The sequence below is a fragment of the Ceratosolen solmsi genome, unplaced genomic scaffold (genome assembly GCF_000503995.2).
Source record: "Ceratosolen solmsi marchali unplaced genomic scaffold, CerSol_1.0 scaffold47, whole genome shotgun sequence".
Classification (NCBI taxonomy): Eukaryota; Metazoa; Arthropoda; class Insecta; order Hymenoptera; family Agaonidae; genus Ceratosolen; species Ceratosolen solmsi.
This window is the reverse complement of record NW_011948419.1, coordinates 5,368,921-5,391,657: the sequence shown is the minus strand read 5'-3', so window position 1 is coordinate 5,391,657 and position 22,737 is coordinate 5,368,921. Positions and strand designations below refer to the sequence as shown.

General features: G+C 24.0%; 2 protein-coding genes across 2 annotated transcripts; one reads left to right on the top strand and one right to left on the bottom strand.

The window, feature by feature from the left end:
• Positions 1–898: 898 nt before the first annotated feature.
• Positions 899–2,748, top strand: mRpL47 (mitochondrial ribosomal protein L47). Its single transcript, XM_011497541.1, has 5 exons — positions 899–1,232; positions 1,562–1,729; positions 1,831–2,045; positions 2,328–2,487; positions 2,559–2,748. The coding sequence occupies exons 1-5, from the start codon at positions 1,114–1,116 to the stop codon at positions 2,707–2,709; spliced, it is 813 nt and encodes a 270-aa protein (XP_011495843.1). The 5' UTR covers positions 899–1,113; the 3' UTR covers positions 2,710–2,748.
• A 2,202-nt stretch (positions 2,749–4,950) lies between these two features.
• prd1 (pleckstrin homology domain-containing protein pruning defect 1) lies at positions 4,951–20,868 on the bottom strand. The gene is made up of 13 exons (XM_011497538.1): positions 20,363–20,868; positions 16,964–17,159; positions 16,480–16,667; positions 13,214–13,408; positions 11,915–12,175; positions 11,002–11,474; positions 9,707–10,052; positions 8,027–8,737; positions 7,539–7,763; positions 6,814–7,146; positions 6,439–6,687; positions 6,056–6,175; positions 4,951–5,259 (listed from the first exon to the last, which is right to left on the bottom strand). Exons 1-13 carry the CDS (start codon positions 20,642–20,644, stop codon positions 5,143–5,145), a joined length of 3,696 nt encoding a protein of 1,231 aa, XP_011495840.1. The 5' UTR covers positions 20,645–20,868; the 3' UTR covers positions 4,951–5,142.
• Positions 20,869–22,737: the final 1,869 nt, after the last annotated feature.

The window sequence follows — 22,737 nt, the reverse complement described above, 5'->3', positions numbered from 1 at the left end:
CTAGATCTGTTTTTTTAATTATTTAAGTACAAACATTTTGTATAACTATAATGTTTAATATAATGAACATATACAATATTAAAAATCATTGAATTTAATAGTCCTCATCTCTTATAAATTTACCTTGTAATGACAATGATTAACACAATACAATATTAATGACAATATTCAATTAAATACAGTTTCTTATGGTATCAATTTTTCTTATTGTTTCTAATATATTTACCTTAATTGAGTAAAATTTTAAAATGTAAATTTGCAAATTTGAGTATATTCTACATTAGGTTTAAATATAGAAGTAAAAGACAAAAATTTTAGATAATTTTAGAATTATAATGTAAAAATAATATTTTTTTTAATAAGATAAATATTATTACAATTTTCAGATATTAACAAATTTAAGGATAACAGATAATTTTTTAATTTTGGGTAGTAAACGAACTTATTTTACAGACATTTTGATAATAACAATATCTATAATTTTTAAATTTGTTTCAAATAAAAATTAATTATAATTTTTTAGAATAGTTTTTAAATTAAAGTAAATCGAATGGTGAGTTAAACATATAATTTGTATTTTTGGTTTATAATTTGAGTCTTCAAATTAACTAAACAAAACATTAAATCGATATTCGGTAAAACAGAATAAATAGAACATTAAAATAGTGAATTAATGTTATTAGAAATACTGCGAAGACCTACCAAATAAATAATATTTATTTATTTAATTTTGATTGACTTTACAGAAGGAGTCTATACTCATTATTATATAGTTATTGATAGGTCCTCTTACCTCTTTTATTCGCAATTATAAGAGGAAGATGTAATCATTAGAGCTTAATAAACGAAGGCAGCGCCGTAAGTGTTGAAAATATGAAACATATCCTTAGATGTGTGGTTATTAGTGATAAAGTCCATATCGTACTAATGAATAAGTTTAGTTGACATTATTCTTAACCTTGTACAATCATTTCCATACTCTATACTTATCTTAATTCGATTTTATATTAGATTTCAACTGTAACTCATATTTATTAATATTTTTAGATCTAATGTAATAATGATTTAGATGCACAATTGGTCAGTTAACAAAAAGAACTTTAAGACTTTAAAATGGCAACTGTTATAAAAGCATTTAAAGGTTTAAATACCGTAAATACTGTAATAAAGTCTTTAGCAAATCTGTCGTTAAACAAAAGCATTTCTTCGTCACATTTTATTCCACAAAAAATGTAAATATCAATCTAAAAGATGATTATATTTGTTCGTTGTAAATATAATAAAAAATGAAAAATGAATTATGGATTATTTTTAGTTTTAAATGCATAAGTATACATATTATGAAAAATATACTTATGAAAATATTATAGAATACAAAGATTATGATTTTATAATAAATGTAAAAGATGAAATGGTTTAAATGTTAATCAAAAATTTATATATCTTTAATGTTTCTTACTATACATGTATCAAACTGAGAGTTTGATAATATGATAATAAAAGCATTATTTATGGTATAAATTCTTTTATTAAAATATTAATATATTAATTATTTTTACAGATTAAGCGTTCATAGATGTGCTTTTTTACACACAACATCAAAAAAATATGATCTTATGGAATTCTTTGACGATCCAAAGAATTGGCCGAAAGATACAGTTAAAGTTGGTCGCTCATGGTCAGAAGATGAATTACGAATCAAAAGTAATGAGGATTTACATAAATTATGGTAATATATATAATAACTAATACATGATTTGTATATATTTATATATACAAATACACAAATTAAATAAATAAAAAAAATATATATAAAAATTATAATTATAGGTATGTTTTATTAAAAGAGCGAAACATGCTCTTAACTATGGAACATGCATGTAATGATGAGTATGTAATCTTTCCAAATCCTGAAAGATACGATAAAGTTGAAGAAAGTATGAAGAATCTTGAAAATGTTGTTCGTGAAAGAAATGAGGCTTTTTATTTCTTAGAAACTGGAGAAAGTGGAGAACGACCTTCTGTATATGTTAACAATATCTTAGGTATAAATATTATGACTAATTAACTTATTGTAATATATTGTTACTAATATACTTTCTAGAATTCAATCTTTTAACTAATCAATTATAACGTGGCTTTATTTAAAATACCTTTAATAATTGAATAAAATTTAAAAATTTAATTATCAATTGATGCACAGAACTATATTTTGTAACAATTTATTATAAATTATTTATAAAATATTGGAACATCACTTATTTTTTCGTGTTTAATATCTACTACTAAATATTTATCTTTTAAATATAAAATTCATTTACATTTAGGTTTGAAACAATGTTACAAATTATGTCAACATATTATACCAAAATATTGTAATTTATCTTGGAAAGAGAAACATAGATTTGGATTTAATGGATATGCAGTTCGAAAATTTTTGCGCCTATATCGTGAAAAACTTTGGAATATAAAACGAAAAAATCGCAAGTATGTACTTTTATACATGTATAAATATTTTGTAGTATTCAAAATATTATAATTATTTATTTTTCTTTTAGTCGTGAAAGCAATGCTGCAATTACATTACTTAAAAAGTTTCCTGATTTGGATATAGAGGCACTTAAACATAAATATCCATCTATAGATATAAATAAAGTTTTAAGACATAACAAATTGAAAGGTGTAAGACGTAAATCTTATATTGTGTAATATTTTTTAAAATTATATTCAATATATGTAAACAATTAATTTGTTAAAATAAATGTTTTCATAATGTTTATTGTTAATGCTATACTTTCAAATATAAATGATAAAATTAGGGAAATTTTTTGTTTCTTAAAATAAGTTTCCAAAACATATAATTTTATTTTTTATATAATTCTTAGAATATTTAGAACAATTTTTTAATTCAAAATATTAAGAACATTTTTTAATCAAAATTTACTTATGATATCAAACTTTTTAATTGTTGGTAATACTTTTAATAATTAAAAGTACTAATTAGTACTTGGTAATAATATTGATTATCGGAAAATTTTATATAAATTGTTAATACATTTCATATAAATTTTGTTTGTTTTATTGTTTTAAATATTCTGAAAGTATAAAAATTAATTCTCTTAAATGCATGTGTGTTTGGAAGTTTTGTATGTGTACATATAAGTAAAATTTACTGTATAATTAAACTTAATATATTATCATAAATTCTATACTTACAATATATTGTGTCAGTTCTAATATTTTCAAATAAAGATTTTTAGTATTATATAATATCATTACCATACAAAACAAAAATATATTATATAATTGAAAGAAGGTAATAAAAAATGTAATTTTTACTGACTTGACTAGTTCATCCATACAATTTTATTATTGAGTTTCGATTATTATCAATACATCTTTGATCATCAGTTATGACTGGATAAAACGTGCGTAACGGGTACACGTGCGAAACTCTTTCAAGAAACACTGATATAAGAAGTTGAACGCTTTTGTAGCCGATGTACGTTGTAATCCAATACAATAATATGCAAAAATTTATATCATTATACATTCATTGCATCGAGATTTATTATATATAGATCAAGAATAGTGAGCAAAATCATAAATATTAATTATATATTTCGATTATAATCTTATTTTCAATATATTATTTATTTAATATATTATTTTCATTAATATTATTTAAAAATAATTTAACAGATTCTTGCTATACAAAATTAAGATTTAATTTGAACTTGGTTCTAGTAATTTTATTATTTATTACATTTTTCATAGAAATAATTATTTCAAAATTAATATATAGTTGAAAATATATCTAATTTTAATAATTAATCTTATTTGTTTTAGTTTTGCTTATAATTCTTGATATAAATCACGAATAGCTGATAATGTATCAGACTTAACAGTTGTTTGATACACTGTTAGCAATTATTTACTAATAAGTTCCTATCACAATTTATGAGTTTGCGAGTAATAACTTAGTCTATATTTTGTTTAATATATATATTCACAATATAATATTTGAGCATGTCATTACTCGCAATTTGCAGCACAGTGAAAGAGACCACAATGATAAAAATAAAATTTTTAAAAAATAAATGATTTTATTATTTAATTCGATTTAAGATTTATATAGAATGTGATTATTTAAAGCTGATACCAAAGCTTATGGTATGATACAAATACTGCTTTTTTGTTAATAAATAATTTCCAATAATCTTTTATCATAAACAATGACATGTATTTTGCTTAATGACAATTGAAGCACCTGTAATATAATACAATTTATTCCTGTGCGAGTCGCGATAACTGTACAATTTTTAAGGCGATAAAGAAAGTGAGTATTTATTCTTTATGCTTTTAACGTGACACGCTGTACTCATAATTTTTTATGATATAAAACAATACAAAAAATATAATTGCAAAGCTAAGGCATTTTTTTCTCGCCACTAGGAATGTCAATAATCAGTTGCATCTCTATTAAGTATGAAAGTTTAGCCATAAGTAGACTCATGTTTACTTAAAAGACACAGATAAAAAAATTTTAGTGTCGATAAAGGGATACAAATTGTTTTTGAGTGCACTGTTATTATTTCCTAGTTTTTTTGATAAATGCGAGTATATGTGTGTGTGTGTGTGTGTATGTGTGTGTAAACACTTACGCCATAACTAATTATAAATATATACAGTCTTTTTAGAATTATAAATAAATGACGAAACTTTCATATCTGCATAACAAAACGATTATTGCACTCATGCGTAGTCAGAGTTATAACAATTCTGATAATAAAAATAATCAGATTCTTCGATTATGCGTGTATATATATATATATATACATATATATATATATATATATATATATGTATACGTACATATATATACACGCATAATCGAAGAATCTGATTATTTTTAATGTTTATAATTACAATTCCGATGTTAGTGTTTGATTATAATTTTATAATTTTTAATAATGTGAATACAAATAATCCAGATAAGCAAAGCAACGATATGATACGCGTACTTTTGTTTTTCTTTTCACTTTTGCATAACTTTAAAACTTGGGACCGCTTATTTATTTGTGACAAAGGAGTAATGATTTAAGAATAAGTAATACTCGAATCTATCAAGTTCCTAAAATACTACTCTGCTCCTATTGGTAATAACAATCGCCAAGCTTGTTGAAGGCTTTTGCTTGCGTCTGAACAGCGACGATGTAATTTGTCTTCGGGTGGTAAAGTAGACATTGGAAATTCATCCTGTAAAAATTGATATACTTGATTATAAATTTTTATCAACACTCAATAATTCATTTTAAAATAATTTTATATTATGATATGAATGATATTTTAGGGTAAAGTGATAAAAATCTAAAACAAATATATTAAAAAAAAAAAAATTTATATATATATATATAAATTGAGGTATAATAATTAGAAAAAACAAATTCTATTTTGAAGTATTACTGTAATAAAATATACTATATTTTTTATTGAAGATATCTCGAATAAGGAATAAATAGTTAATTATTTACTTAAGTAAAGATGAAGAATAAACAATATTTTTCGTATAAAATTGAAATATTTTAATAAGTAGTTATATTATATACATTAACTAGTAATCATAATATTGTGCGTATTAACAAAAAATTTTTTTCCATGCATTAATAGATGAATAGTTAGTATTAGAATAATTACAAGAATTTGTTTTTAATTAAAATTTTTTTAAAAATACAGATTATATTATATAAATAGATAAAATAAAAATAAAAAATAAATAAAAACGAATGAAATTAAGAATAATTAATACAAGTTAGTAAAAATAAATTAAAATAAATAAAAAATAAAATTATATAATAAAATATGTCAAGGAAACTTTTATTTGAAAATATTTTTATATAATTTTAAATCAAAATTGAATAAGAATATTGAATAAATATTATTAAGCAAAATACATTATCAAAACAAGCAACATTTATTTAGTTTTGTTTTTAAAAAAGCATGATTTGAGTAGTTTACATGAATTTTTTTTTAATATCGAATCATAAGGACTTACTAATTTAATATCAGCCCACAATGTTTCTAAGATCTCTTGAAAAGCACAAAGTTCTCTATAATTTGTAAAATATACGACCCAATCTCCACTACATTCATGTACTTCTCGACATGAAAATTCCTATTAGAATAAGATATAATAAATGTAACTTATTATTAATTGAATTTTTTTATTATACTTTAAAATTAGCGATATTCTCATTACTTTATAAAACATAAAACTGATATTAATTAAAAATCAGTAATTATAATAAATATTACTAGTAGTTAAATTGTTAAACATTAATGAAATATAATTTATAAATTTTAAGTAATTAATTAAAATAGTATATATTAATTATTGTATTAGTTTACGTTTTTATGAATAAGACAAAATTTACTAACCAATATGCACCATGATTGTTGTGCTAGGGGAACACGAAAGGCAGAAAGATCTTCAATGCTTGCACACGAAAGCGTTTGACCCTGTTGTATTCCGGGAAATACTTCTTTCATCGCTACTAAATGTTTTGATGTAACAACTAGACTGCAAGGCAATGGATCTTTATTTTCAGTACAGTTAAAAAGGCCAGAAGCACTTTGAACAAAACTCTGAAGCCATTCCGAGGCTACATATTCATCTGGAGCAGCAAACTAAAATATTAAAAATAAATAAGAGACCGCTATAAATAAAAAATGGTTTTTATAGTTCTTAATAGTTATTTTTAAATATATTTACAAATACACATGCACATATACACATATAGAAAACAGTTTTACCTGAAATGATTTATTTGGTTTTAAGAGAATTTCAAATGTATGGGGACGATGAGAATTGGGAATTCTTCTACAGCCTTGACAAAGGCCACCTTTTAATGGAATGGCACGTTTTGGTAATCTTTGATTATTATCCGTAAACATGTACACAACTCCACCTTTTAAAACGAAATATCCAGCTTCCCATGGACTTACAGGTGTATTAGAATTTTGTGTATGATAAATATGTGGTCGGAACATAAGATCACCTTCTTTAGTTGGGCCACATGGTGTTGTTGGAGGTGAAATATGATCATCTTCCATGTATATAAGACTATAGTGTTCAATTTTTTCATCCTATGTAGAAAGGAATATTTTCTTATATAAACTCACATTAACAATATATGAATGTAAATAATTTTAGCTATTGTCAGTTTGAATTAAAATAATAAATAACAATATTAAAGAATAATTAAAGAATAATTAAGTTTAAATAATTAAAATATTTAAAAAATATGTATTTCAATACTCGTAATGTTAGTTTAATAATTTCATTCGTCAAGTTTATTTATAGTAGTAAAATCGATTGTATTTATTATTTAAAATAAAAAAAAATTTAATTATCAATATTATATATATTATATTTCATTTTTATAAACTATTCAAAAACTTTACTTTTATCATTCTTAAAGTATAGATAATTTATTGAGATAATAAATTTAATTAATAAAAATAATCAATTGAATTACTGGATGAACAGATGTTTCAGCTAAAATTGAATATTTGAGAGTGTGCATATCATCATAATACAGTTCCTTGACTGCCGGCAGTCGAGGTTTAGATGGAGATCTTCTCATAGCTATTTCTAAATGGGTGATGAGTTCTGAAGTATTTTCACTACTTCCTGTTGAGAATAAGTACTGCATTTCATAATCACCATTTGATATTAATATTGTTTGTGCATTAGGACCAATCTGAAATTCAATAAATTAAATTTTATATAGCTTTTCAAAATAAGGATTTTTTTAAATTAAAAAGCATACTCATAATAAAATGTTTATTATATAATATTATTCTGTATAAAGATTTTCAATTACAAATAGATGTTAAAGGAAAACAGAAGAAAAAATTTAATTTCAACAGAATTTAAACCTTGTAATGGAAATGGTTTGTCTTAAATGAAATCAAGCATTTATATGGAACATAAAGATGAAAAATAAAAATTTCTATTGCTCACCATAATAACATCAAGTTCATTGTAAGGGATGACAAACTGATTACTGTACATGTGCTCTCCTTTTTGTCCACTTAAATAAAGCGTTTTATCAGTAAGAAGGGCGAGCATTGGTTTGCTCTCACCATTGGTCATGTAAGAGCTCCTGACCTTGTAGACTTTATAGAGCTCCTCATTTTTATCTCTGTAGATGTTATTTTTAAACACTTCTCTCAGCTTTAAGCTAATCTTTTCACCACTAAACTCTCGTTTATCTGCGACCACGTTATCTTGAATTTCTTTTTCGAGAGCGTCATCGAGCTCTCTGCCAATGCCCTGAGACACCCTTGCGCCTTTGATATATAAAGGATTTGGCTTTGTGGCGCTCTTCGTTTCCCTTTTCAGCTCAAATTTTCTCTCGGTAATGGATCTTAAGAATCTACTGAGCAGCGAAGTTTTCGAAGCAGCCTGACGGAGAGGTGGTGCAAGCAGACGGCTATTTTCGCCACTTAAGATCGACGTTACGTTGCGTTTTTTAAGGGGCGAGGCCAGGTGACGGGCACTGCTACCACCGCTACCGTTACCACCATCACCACCATCACCACCATCACCACCATTACCGCCACCGCCGCCTCCGCTCCCATTACCGACACTGAGTCGTCGCTCCTCCGTACTATCCGAGGCCGTTGTTACGCTGTCAAGGTCCGACCAGTCACTGGAGCTCGCGTACTTTCCCTATGTTGGAAAGTGCCAATGATTAGGAGCCTTGAGAAACGAGGAAGTGGCAGAGTTCATATCGCTATGAATATTGATATTAGAATAATCGCGGTCAGCTGTGTTTACATTAATTTGTATACTTACTTTCACCGCATTGGCAAATGCTTATTTATATGTTTATTTATACATTTGATAAGAGTATTTGAAAATGAGGATATTATATCTAAGTACTTCAATTTTAATGTTCCAAATTTTCCACCAGCTGGTGAAATCGTAAAAAAATTAATTTAAGAAAATTAAATTTTGGAATGATTATTTTCATATTTTTTTTAATATTCTATTATTTCCAGTTTTTTAATTTGTAATTATTTGATAAAGTACCATGACATATTAAGGTAATATTGATTTATTATAATTTTTCATAGATTAATTCGTAATGTTAAAACATTACACATTTCTTTTACACAAAATGGTTTGAATTGGTATTTTAGGTTTATTTAAGAAAGAGTTAAGCTCAAATATACTTAAAAACACACATCAATATTAAAAGTAATTTTCAGCATGAATTGAGTTACGGCAACCTACTTAATGTATCTTAAAAATACTTTATTAAAGAATTAATACTTATGTACATTACAATCCGCATAACTTCTTATATGATTTGTGTAATTATATTATATACAAAAATGAATATTTTTCGATAAATTATATGCTTAATTTTTCAATAAAATAGTAGTTATTAATAGAAATGAATAAATTAATAAATTATTTTAGTAATTTTTTAAATATCTGACGAAATGAAATGTTATTATATCTTGTATTATCTTATATTAATTTATACATCTTTTAATTGTTCAAAATATTTATAGCTTGTGGTCAATATTATAAAGAATTTGAAGATTTACAAAATATAAAAAAAGGAAAATAAAATTGGCAATACTTTAAAGAATTTCCGTTGGTGTAGAAACATTGCATATAACAGTTTACCTGAGGTTTAATGTTCAGTATTCTGGGCATTTCAAGCTTTGTCGGAGGATCCTCAATAATATTACCATATGCTTTTTCAACAATGTACGCCTCCAAAGCCTCATTTTCTTGCAGTTCGATATCAATTTTTGGACGCGCAACTCTCATCGGATCTTCCTGACCTTCCGGAACACCTCGCTCAGATAAAGCCATACTAGCAACTGTTACCTGACCACCAAATTTTTGTTCAGCGTCGCTATCAAAGATACTTAAAGATGACGAGGAAGAATAATAATCAGAGTAGGCGGTTCTTGTGTTAGCAACTTTTTTAATATATGGCGAATCACCATGAGCACACCAGCTATACCTATTTAATGAAAAAAAAAGAAAAAAAAATGTTTTGAGAAAGTTTATACAATATCTCTGTTTTTGTTTTTACGTTAATATCTTTATAAGAATTATTGGAAAGAAATTTTTAAAGATATTTATAAAACGGTTTTATTTTTACATATTGCATTCATACGGGGTCTTCCATATGTATTTTTAAAAAATAAGTCTTGACTAAAAATGAAAATTTTTTTTAATATTATTGAACAAATATTAATATTAATTTCCGATGTTATATATTACAATACATTAAAGACTGAATGGTAAGTTTCTTTCTAAAAATTCGATAGATAAATACACATTTTAGCACATAATTTAAAATAAATTATTAAGATTTAGGAGTAAAGATTTTCATATTAAAGAATTAAAATTTTGAATATATAAAAATTCTATAATGAATATTTAAAAAGGTGAATGTTTTAAATGTCATTAAATAAAACCTTAACATTATCATTATTATATTAGTTATATTATTATTATATTATTAGTTATATTAGTTATATATAATTATCATTATATTAGTTCGTTGATAAAGTGTTTTTGTTATTTTCGAATTCTGAAATATTAAAAGCGTGAAATAATTTGACAAAATATTAATTTTGTTATTTGTACTTTAAATAATTTGACTTTTCGCTTGTTAACTCGTGAATTAAGCTGTGAGATTATTATACATCTTATTATATTATATTGAATATTCAATGTATCAAATAATTTTTATCTAATTAATAATTAAAACAACAGTATTCAATTTATAAACTGGGTTTCAAGTAGCACTTGTATATATATATATATATATATATATACATATATCTGTGGGCGCTTCGTGCATGTATATAAAATTATTGTAAACAAAATGTGACGACATTAAATATAAATCTGCTTAATGAATTCAGCGAATTTATTAAATTACTGGAATCAATTGATATTACCTTCCTTTTTGGGCAGTTTTTTTTGGTATTGAATTGGCAGATGCGAAGCTCACTGAATAATCTGTGTAATTTTCGTCATCATCGAGTTTCATCATTTTGAAAATATCCTCGTGAAAACTAACGCGCTTTTTATTTTCACCTCGTTTTTTTTTACGCTGCCGGCGCTGCACTAAAGCGTCCGAGCTTGAAGATGACAGAATACTCGTGTCCGTCATATTTATCGTGTTCAGAATGCTGTAAGGTGCTTCGGTATTGTCACAGTCTGAAATGGTCATACTCAATTCTAAAAGGTTCGTATCGTTGTTAATGACGTATGAATTACGAGGATCCATGGCTTTCTTGAAACTATAGCTTGTATCGCTGTAGTACGTTGATCGCTTATTATATGAAGTCAAAATGCCATTATTTTCAGCATCCATTTTCGATTTTCCTTGTTTTAACACATCTATACTTTTACTGTACAAATTGTAATCCTACAATAATAATAATAATAATAATAATAATAATAATAATAATAATAATAATAATAATAGAAAAGAAAAGTAAAGATTTAATTTGTTATTTTAATTACTTTTATAAGATTTATTTATTTGCCCCAAATAAAACAATATTTTATTTACTTATTTATATTTAAATATTTAAGTTTCAAAATATTATTTTAATTAAAATTATGTAATAAATAAGACTATTAGACACACACAGGTTTTATTTGTATTGTGATTACAAAATTAATTTATTTACAACTTTTTACAAAATTATTTTATATATAATATAGATGATAATTTAATGAAGAAAATGTTGATAAAATATAATACTATAGTATGAATTATTATTAATTATATTATTAATTATAAAAAAATGTAATAACTATAAAAATATAGTAAGTAGCATTTTAAAAGGGGACTACATTTACCTTTACTGTATCTAAACTTGAACAATTTACTTCATTATCGTCATGTTTGCTCGTAAGATTTTGATTAATAATATCACTATTTGTAATTGTGGAATTATGAAATTTATTAGAAGTATCGGGCGATTGTTTAGGAGTTTTATTTTCTTCTCCAGAATCACTTGATGAAAATGAACGTTCCAGATTTTTATTATCGTTAGCACTATTATTAAGTAATTTATATTTATTGTTACGATATTTTACGTTTTCAGTGGTCCAATCCTCCTAAAAAATAATCAAGTTATATTTTTAAAGCATACAATATATTCTACTTATACATTTAGTAACTTAAGAATACAATGAGATTTTGAGTACTTATAAAATATTATATTAAAAAATCATATCATATATATATTTTACACACGCAACGCATAATTTTAAATAAATAATACTGCATAATGAGACTATATTAAATTTAATAATAAGTAAAATATATAAATTTTTATTATTCATTATCCTGTATTTGTAAAATAAGAAAAAAGTTTTCATTTTCTTTTGATAGTATACAGTTTTAATATTTTAAAATTAATCTAAAACCGTAATTTTTACTTAATATAATGGGTAATTTACGAATATTTTAAATATTTTAAAGATTACAAATAAATATTTAAATAACATTATCATGTAAACAAAGTGATATTCTTTTGTCAATGAAATAAAGTTTAGAAGCAAAATTATGTTAATTTTACTAAATTTTTCAAATAATATAGATAAAAAAGATTCCAATATAAATATTACTATTAATAAAAAATGATGATTATTGTCTTTTTTTATAAATATACAAATAAATCAATCAATAAAAATGATTATTTTTATGAGTTTATAATACTAATAAGATAATGTAATTCCAATACATACAGTAAATAAAGTATTTAGTTATAAACAAGTAATATTTTAGATTTTTAAAAGAAATTAATAGGAAATTCTGAGAAACTATCCGGGTTCATAAGGAAGTCATAATTCTAATAACGATGTATATATTAAGATTCGGGTTAGATATTTTTTACTTTTTAAAACAAACTTGAAAAATGTTTTTATTGAGAATTTAATAAAAATGACTATTAAAGATTGATTTATATTTAAAACTGATAAAACTTAATTTAGAGAAAAATTTAATTTTTTAAAATGAATTTATGCTAAGTATAGGAGCACGAGCGGATTATTGATCGGAATTTATAATTTTCTAACATTTCAAGGGCAATAATTGAGTAGTCTTATATTGTTTTAAATATAAATTTTATATATCTTGAAAGATAAACATACTTCTTTGTAACTGCTGTTATCAGTCTCATTGGCAGGGTCCATGTCACTATCGAGTGCAACGCCGCTGTCACCGGGCGAGGCAAGACTCGAAGAGATACTCGAAGAACGTAAATGCAAGGTCAAGGCTATGCCCGAGGGTGATCCACTCATAGGTCGTTGGGGCATGTAATTGCATATGTCCAAGTACGTGACATCCTATAATAAGATAATATTCATTATATGAATGTTGCATCATCTAAATTGAAAATATTTGAGGTAATAAGTGATTATAAGTAACGAAGAAAACGAACGAATAATTCAAAATCTTCGTCATTACTAATTAACTGCTTATAATTTAAAAATATCAATACTTTTGTATTCCTAATATTTTGTATTTAATCAATCAATTTTTAATTATAGAAATAATGGAATATAATTGTTAGGAAATTAAGGTTTTCAGAAATTGTTTATAATATTATAAAATTATATTTATTTAATTATTTAAATGGAATTATCAGTTTTATCCTTTAGGAATCGTGATTTAATTATTGTGGCTTCTGTTGAAAAGATTTTATAACTTACATAATTAACAAATGTTTAATAACATAAACAGATGTTGCATATTTGTAGTTTAACGTTTTTTAATTTTAATTTTTTTTACAAAATTATCGTAAATATTATCAGAAATATTCGTGTTTATATATAATAATGTAAATATTTATAAGATAATATGTAAATGATAATTGAAAAATATCATTCTTAAGGCATTAAACTACTTTAAAATTTTTGGGAAAAATTATATTTATTTTGTGTATTTTACAAAGAGTACAATAATCAGTAGATTGTTTTATAAGTAAATGGATTTTTAATTAATTTAATTATATTTATATGATTGTATTGTTCAGCATTTTTAATTGAAAAAAATAAATATTTAAAAATACTAAATTGAATTTTTCCTATACTAGATTTTAAAAGTAAGTATACCAGACATTGACTTATAACATTTTTAACAAATTCATCGTACATTTTTAAAACATAAATTTTTTTTACTTTTTCATATTTCTATGTTAAATTAGGATTACTATATAGTATACATAATATGAATAGTTTAAAGATTTTAAACATAATTCGCGAAACACATAAACAGCTATTATTGATAGTAGTTATTTTGAAGAAAATTAAATTCAATTGTATAAATACATATATATTTTTAATAAATAAATCTAATCAAATGCATTGTATTTCTATTTTAAAGATTATGTTTGGAAAAAGAAAAGAATATAAATTGAAATATAAATATATCATAAAATCAAATATATTTAAAAATTTCAGATTATTACTAGTATTATCTAATATTTAATTATACTTAAAATATGTTACATAAACAATTTTTTTTTCAACTATTAAAGCAGCATCAGGAAAATGTTTAAAAAGTAATATTGTTTTTATTTCCAATCAAACTTATTTAATGAAAGTCGTCGATATTTATTCCATACATTAATTATGCAAAAGCATAGTTATAAAGTGATTTAAGTTATATTACTGTGATAAAGCTGTTTCATAGTTTTGATGTCAATATCAATAAAAAAAAATTCAGTTTAAAAATTCATTTAAAGAAAATTCATAAAGAAAAAAGAGGAAATGTGATACATTTACTAATTACAATTTACAATTACAAAATAAACATTATTCATTGTACATACATACATGCATACATACATTCATGCATATATGCATATAGATATATATATATACACATATATTCTACAAACAATGTTAATTGCAATTTTCTGGTGGTTTCTTTTGTACAGTTTTTAATAAAACGCAAAACCTATCTACTTTAATTTTTTGAAATTTTCTGTATGCCTGCACAAAAAAGTCGGACTATAGATATTAAATTTTATATATGCTACTGACTAAAAGAAGGTGCACATGTGCACACGAGAGTAGACGGATCAACGATAACCTACTGCCCTCGTCGTAATGAAGTTAAAAACAGTAGAGCGAGCGAAAGAGAGTGAGACAAACACATGCACATACACACATGTATATATATATATATATATATATATTTATATATATATATATATATACGCGCATGCAAGCCATCGATATGAGCAATGCAGACGTTTCATAAGTGATGGACGGAAGCCATTTATTATCAGTGATAATTGTAACCAGGGGGTGATTGGGAATACATCAAGCGACGTATAAACAGTTTAAATAAAATTACATACAAATTTCTCAATTTTGAATGCGTGAATAGGTCTTGAAATCTGTTACGACGAGAACAGTAGGAGACACAAGATAATTAACAATAATTTAACAATGGTATAACGTAATATGTTTCAGGAAGAGTGTGTGAATTATTTATTTCTTTCCTTATGCTTGAATAAAAATGTTTCCAAATATTCAAATGACTCAATAAGTATTGTTATAAGAATACTGGATGATTGATTATACACTTCTGATATTTTAAATTTATTCTACAGTGTTATGTAAAATTCTCTATAAGATATTCCATGGAATTTTTGTTTATAGTTGTATGATTGATAATCAATTTATTTTAAAATTGCTAAAATATATATTTAAGAAGAAAATGGAAATTGTACTAATAAATATTTATTTCTTTAAACTAATACTGCAATTTACAATAACATTAGAATCAGATTTAGAAAAACTAATCAACATTTAATATAATAATGTCATGTACATTAAATATAACAAATATAATATATGTAAAATATTGTATTTAACTTATTTTATAATTTTCGAAGAATTTGTTTATTTTTTCCTTGTACAAATTAAATTAAACATTTGAAGCATATATTAAAATTAACAATATATTACTATTTTTTACTAATATTTTTAAATGTTTCTATTTAACAAAAATTCTTTTATCATTAATCACGGTTTATGCGTATAACGAACTTATGAAACCTTGAGTATAGAACAATTACACAATTATAAAACGATTGCATGAAAAAGTGAGTAGCTAAACATTAAATTCATGTTTCTAATTATTGTGAAAAAGACAATAGTTATTAATTTAGGGTAGTAATTAATTACCAACCTATGAATTGATAACTAAGAATGATATGGTCGTTATTGATAATTATATGTTTATTCTTTATGTCTGTTGATTTATTTGCATATATCAAGTAGATAATGCACAATGAACTGTTCTTAATTTATTGTTTTTATTAATTATCATGTTAATTTTATAGAAATTTTAATGAAATTGTTATTTATTTGTTTCATATTCAAATAAGTTATACTTTACATACCAACTGCAGTGTAAATGAAACATTTTCAAGTCCAGCTAATAAATTGATTAACTGATTGGTTTTGTCTGCATCCCTTATAAGAGCATGTGGAAAATATTCTTTTTTGACCGTTTTAATATCCCTTATCATACATGCCAAGTAACTTTCAAAACTACCTTCGCTTAATGTGTGGTACAACCAAGCTCTACCTGTAATTAATTATTTATTTTTATTACAAAATTTTGTTTATTACAAACAAAATTATTATGAATTTGTTTAATACAAAAATAAGTTTTATTAATATATTTTTTTTATTAAATTAACAAAATATTTATTAAATATTAAAAAAGAATATTACTAAAAATACATATCATTTAATAAATGAATATTTATATAATACATTTAATATTTTTAAATGTAAATAAACTTTTAAAAAATATTTGTTACGTTTAGGATTAAATTTTAAAATTTATGTTTTCATTATATAGTAATTTTTATAAAATACCTTTTCCAATAGACGTTAATACATTTTGCAAAGCATGTATAACAACAATAGTATCTTGATGACTAAGTTCTCTGGCAGTACCCCAATATCCATATCGTTCGATTCGTAGACCATGACGCAATGCTCGATCTAGCCAGTAGACAAGCCAGGAATCACCATCAAGTACAACAGATCCATGCAAACTCTGTGCATAGACCTGCAAATTGAATATTGTATTGAATAATGTAAGGAGTCAATTGAATTGATTATTTTGTATTAATCAGTCACTTAAATTTTGTTAATGCTGAAAATTAACAAAACTGTTAATTAAAATTAAAATAATTGACATTCAATGACTTTGATTTAATATTGAATATTACTTTATTTATCTAATATTTCAGATTATTGTATAGTAGTTAAAATTCCCATTAGTATCCAAAATTGGCTTAATTTATTAGAGGTTTCTAAAATTTTTATTTTGTAATGGAAAAATAATTATTTATTTAATACAATAATAAATTTAATTAATTTCATACATATATTTAAATATTTAAATGTGTAGTTTAATATACTATTTATAAGATTTATATAAATTATAATGTAAAGTAGTAATTAAAAAAACCTATTAATTTAAATATAGGTACAAACATTTCTTTACAATTTTAAAATACATGTTCATTAATCTACTTTAAATATAACCTTCATATATATTATAAATATTTTTAAAAAGTTGTTTCAAAACATTATAGTTTTTATAAATTTATTTCTTGTTGTATAAAGTAATAATGATTTTTATTGTAATAATAATACTAACTAAATCTTCAATATTTCTTAAAATAAAAAATAAATTCTTATTAAGTTTGGCAAGTTATTAATAGAATTATAATAATTATTAAAAGAATGAATAATTTTCTTCCATTCAGAAATAAAAATAATCACAAATTTTCATTTTATCTACGACAAAATAAAAATCAATTTGTGTAAATACTAATAAATAGAACTTAAGATTTTATAAATATTTATTCTTACCATAAAAACTACAATATTGATGTTAAACAAAAGATTCCGTTAAGTTTCATTTCTAAATTGGACAGAAGGAAAACGAAACGAAGCAGTAGATGAATTTCAGCTAATGTATATAGTGTGGAAACTTTACAAATTAGTGATAAAATTAGTAGAATGATATATTTTATTCGTATCGTTTCTAATAATATAAATAAATAATCAATTAAATTTTTTTTTATTTAAATCTTAATTTGTAATAAAAATTCGAAAGGTATTTCTAGAACTTAAATATCTTTTAAAAATAGTGCCAAAAATCGCGTATAAACGAAATATATAAATATTTGTTTATTTCCTTATTATTCAAGATTTAGATTTTTCAGATTAAAGAAAATTTATTGTATTAATTAACTTACTTTAATTTATATTTGTAAAAAAGATTATCATTTTTCTATTTGATATTTGATTGAATTTTAACCTACAAATAATCCAAGTATAAGATGCTAGTGCATGAAACTATTTAAAATTGTAAAAATTATCACTATAACTACTTGTTTATAATATTTTCAAGAAAATATGGAAGTGATACATTCAGTTATTTAGTTCACTTGATTGTTTAATTATTTATTTAATCATTTCATTATTTCATTTATATATTTAATTCTTTCAATAAGTACGATAGTTAATTTATAAATTTTTTAGTATTATGTACTTCAGTAAAAACAAAAAGTCACTATTCCGCAACTTATCGAAGTCGTTTATTCAAAGTACGTTAAAGAAATCAACGGACAGCTTTGATATTTTATTTCATTTCAAGCGAGAATACGAAAATAAATAATAATTGATAAATTCAACAAATCATTTTGAATATTTATTATAGATATGTCTTATTTATTATATTTATTTATTATTTTTATTATATTTATTATAGATATAGATATATTTATTATTGATTATGGCTATTTGAAAATTAAAAGATAAGCGTTCCTATATTGTACATACAATTTATTTTTCAATTTTAATTTGATTTATAAGGTTCCTAGTCTTACCATATATTTATTATGTTACATGTTTCAATGGTATTAAATCATTATTTTATATGTACAATTTACACATATATAAAATTATATTATTCACACACCCATCTACATACCCCCTCCCCCCGCCATGTGACATACAGAACTTATTCTTACATGTGAATGCATATGCATTCATGCATGCATGGATTCGAGTATTTTTATATTCGTGTATTCTAATATATATAATAAAACTGATTGATTTAACATAATATTCATTATTTAAGAAGAAATTTAAGAAGAAATTTTGAATAACGAAATTTTAATAATTAACAAAAATTGAATAATTTTGAATGATTTTATAAATTTTGTTCGTTTAAAGCAAAATAAAATTGAATAGTAATTTATTATTTATAGTTAATATTAAAATATTATTGATAGGGCACTAATATTAATTAAAAATAAGACGTTAATTATTAATTAAAATGGTTTTAATATTATTTTGATGTTTGAAAATAAACGTTGTTTTATAACATAATGTTTATACTTTTTTAAAAATAAATTTTTAAATGAATATATTGTATAGTAACTACTTCAATATATTAAAATTCTGCGTTAATTGAACTGTGTTACTATATTAAGAAACAATTATAAAAAAAATTTTGGTTTTTGAACGATACCATAATATCTACGAGTATTAGCTTTTAGCATGAAAGTAAAAGTATAATTTCATTTACAAAAAATATTTCAATGTAAAACTATATACATAATTAATCTACTTATCCTTCGAAAACCTACTTAAACTTTATGTAATGAAAACGTGTATATCTAAATATATGATGGATAATGAAATATAAAAAACGAAATTATGCTTCATTTATAATATTGAATATAATTTGACTTTTTGCCTTTCTATTACATTAAATGACATAGTTTAACAAACATACTATTTTGGAGTTTAATTATTATCTACTAATTTTCGATCACAATTTGTTGATGTAGTTAAGATCAAAGAATGAAATAACAATGAAGTAATTTTATTTAAAGAAAATTAATTTAAGGCAATTGATATTAAAATATAATTTTTGTTTAAATGAATCGGTTGAATTAATTTATTTATTAAATTATTAGTATAAATGAAAAAGAAACGTATTAGTGTTGGCACAGTCTGAAATCATAATTTAGCCAATCAAGGAGACAACCCTTATGCGAAATGCAATGTGTATATGACGTTTTGTGAAATCAATCGGAAAATGACTCGTTAAATTGAAGTTTCCGAAATTTTATAAGAATAATTGATACTTTTGCACAAAAGCTGAGTCTTGGTAACAATAAAATGACGTACGCACTAGATAATAGCAATGGGCGATATTGACAGGCAGTTGATGATATAGCGACTTACAAGTTTAACGGCTTTTGTGAGCTCCTGCAGGATCCTTCCCTTGGAGAGGATTTTGTCAGTGCAGAGCTCCATGTCAGCATCTTGTCCGGGCATCGTATCCTTGGTCTTGGTCTTTAAGCCCGCATGATCAATCAGTGCTTTGAAAAATCTCGTTCCCTGAAGTCCGTGGCATTCGACGGCACCGACTTGCTGGACAATGCCGATTACGTGCTGCGACGGCGCATACGGTTTATCACGGCGCCGCGGACGTGCTACCACGTCCCCTTCGCACATCAGTCGCATCGATCCTCTGCCTGTTGGATACTTTTTGCCGTGTGTTGGTGAACCGAGGTGCGAAGCCGATGCGCAAGTTCGTCAAAGCGCGCTAAATTCAAAATCAAAAGCTTTCCTTTGCGTTAGACTTTGACAATCTTAAGATACGGTCTGTTAGGGAACCCAGTAAGATGAGGATGCTATCCTTAGCGACTCTGTCTCTGTATTACTTTGGATCAATGTATCATTTTTCTTGTGTTTGTAGATTCACGAGTTTTCTGGATTTGGTGCATTTAAGGATTTCGTTACTTCGTTAACAACGGGTTTAGTTATTAAAACCCACACTCTTATCGCAATACTTTGAAGCGACACTTTGTCTTTAATTGCGTTTAATTAAATTTCCTTAGATGAATCACTGAAAATAGGACATTTCTGGATAATTATTTGGATTTTAATTGGAATATGAAATGCAGAATTCAATAATTTACAAATGCTAAGCGAAGTTTAATGGATATGCAGTATGTTCTACTGTTCAAGTATTAAGAAGCAATGCAGTTGGGCGTAAGTATAAATACTGTGTGAGAAATAGATGATCTGAGCTCTTCGAACCAACCAAAAGAACTCACCGGATTACTAAGAATGTGACAATGCTCTTCAGCAAAATGCAGAGTCAACACTTTATCTTGTAACGCATTTGCGAAATATACTGATCAGCTGCTTGATCAAGTGGTGGGAGGTGAATGTACATCTTGCTATTTCTACATGTGAGCATCCACGGAACGAAATCATGCCGATGTTGATCACAAAAGACGTAGGTGGGGAGAAGTTAAATACGTTGGAAAGTGGAAGAATTGTAGGAAATTTTTATTATTTTAAAAGACTGATTTACGCATTGTATGATTGAAAGAGTGAATGTACTATGTATAGGTAAAGAAAATTTTTATCTTTGATATTTACATTAAGATAATATTGACATAAAATCTGATTGCTTATTAATCTAGTACATTAAAGGATTTGAATTTTTTTAATTTTATATCTTATGAACATTTTAATTATAATAGAATTGTTGATAATATTATAGATAATATTGCATACACATTACACACCCGGACAGCGAATGAAAAAACCGATGGATGAACAATTTTTCATATAAATTGTAGTTTTTATCATATTCATATACTATTAATATTCAGATCGTTTTGAATAAAGACTATACCTATATAATTAATAATATTTATGAAATACTGTTGTAATCAATATATTTTTGAAAACAATGCCAAAAATGGTCAGCAATGTTTATATAATTACTTGCTCTTTTCATATTTATTTATCGAATAAACAGTAAGTTATATATAATAATTAATCATAAGAATTACAGTTACAAACAATAAATAACAATGTCTTTAAGTAATAGCCTGTTATGCAGTACTTTCGTATAAAATTATAAAACTTTAAACTTAAAAATGACATTATATTAAATGTATAAAAGAATTTAATACATTCAAGATCTACTTTTCATAATAGAATTTACAAGTAAAATATTTAATTTTATCAATTTATAAATGTGTAATATGAAATGATTACGTGTCTTTGTACTATAATTATTATTGCAATTGATTAAATACAGTTGATTAAATTTAATTTGAAATATAATTGGTTTATACTATTTTAAAATAATTTCAATTAACTACGATTACAATTTATATACAAACTTTTATTGAATTTAAACGTGCTTCTATTTTTTAGAGATGTTATCAGATAGAAATAGAATAAACATTAAATTTAACAATACTAATTAAATAATTTAAATAAATGTTTTTGTATTCTAAAGATGTTGTTTATAATATCTACTGATTTTTATATCATAAAATTTACTGGGTAAATTCAAGAATTAAAATTTTTTGTTTAAAAAAAAAAGAATTTTATAATCAATGTAGTTTATTTCAATGACGGTTTATGATAAATTAATAAAACATTATTAATAAATGCAACATAAAATATTTTCGTTTCATTCGTTTCTCACCTATTTATAATTACGCTTGATCGATCCATCAATTATATCATATTATTGTATTTTCAATAATTAATTTCAATATCTATTAATGATACTTGAGGAAAAGTTA

Bases quoted from the DNA above. Each gene is read 5' to 3' on its own strand.
- prd1 (XM_011497538.1), bottom strand. From the start codon at position 20,644: ATGCGACTGATGTGCGAAGGGGACGTGGTAGCACGTCCGCGGCGCCGT. The intron at 11,475-11,914 runs GTAAATGTAGTC...TTATTATTGTAG, and splicing joins CAAGTTTAGATACAGTAAAG to GATTACAATTTGTACAGTAA. The intron at 7,147-7,538 runs GTAATTCAATTG...CTTTCTACATAG, and splicing joins CTGAAACATCTGTTCATCCA to GATGAAAAAATTGAACACTA.
- mRpL47 (XM_011497541.1), top strand. From the start codon at position 1,114: ATGGCAACTGTTATAAAAGCATTTAAAGGTTTAAATACCGTAAATACT. The intron at 1,233-1,561 runs GTAAATATCAAT...TTATTTTTACAG, and splicing joins CATTTTATTCCACAAAAAAT to ATTAAGCGTTCATAGATGTG. The intron at 2,488-2,558 runs GTATGTACTTTT...TTTTTCTTTTAG, and splicing joins ATAAAACGAAAAAATCGCAA to TCGTGAAAGCAATGCTGCAA.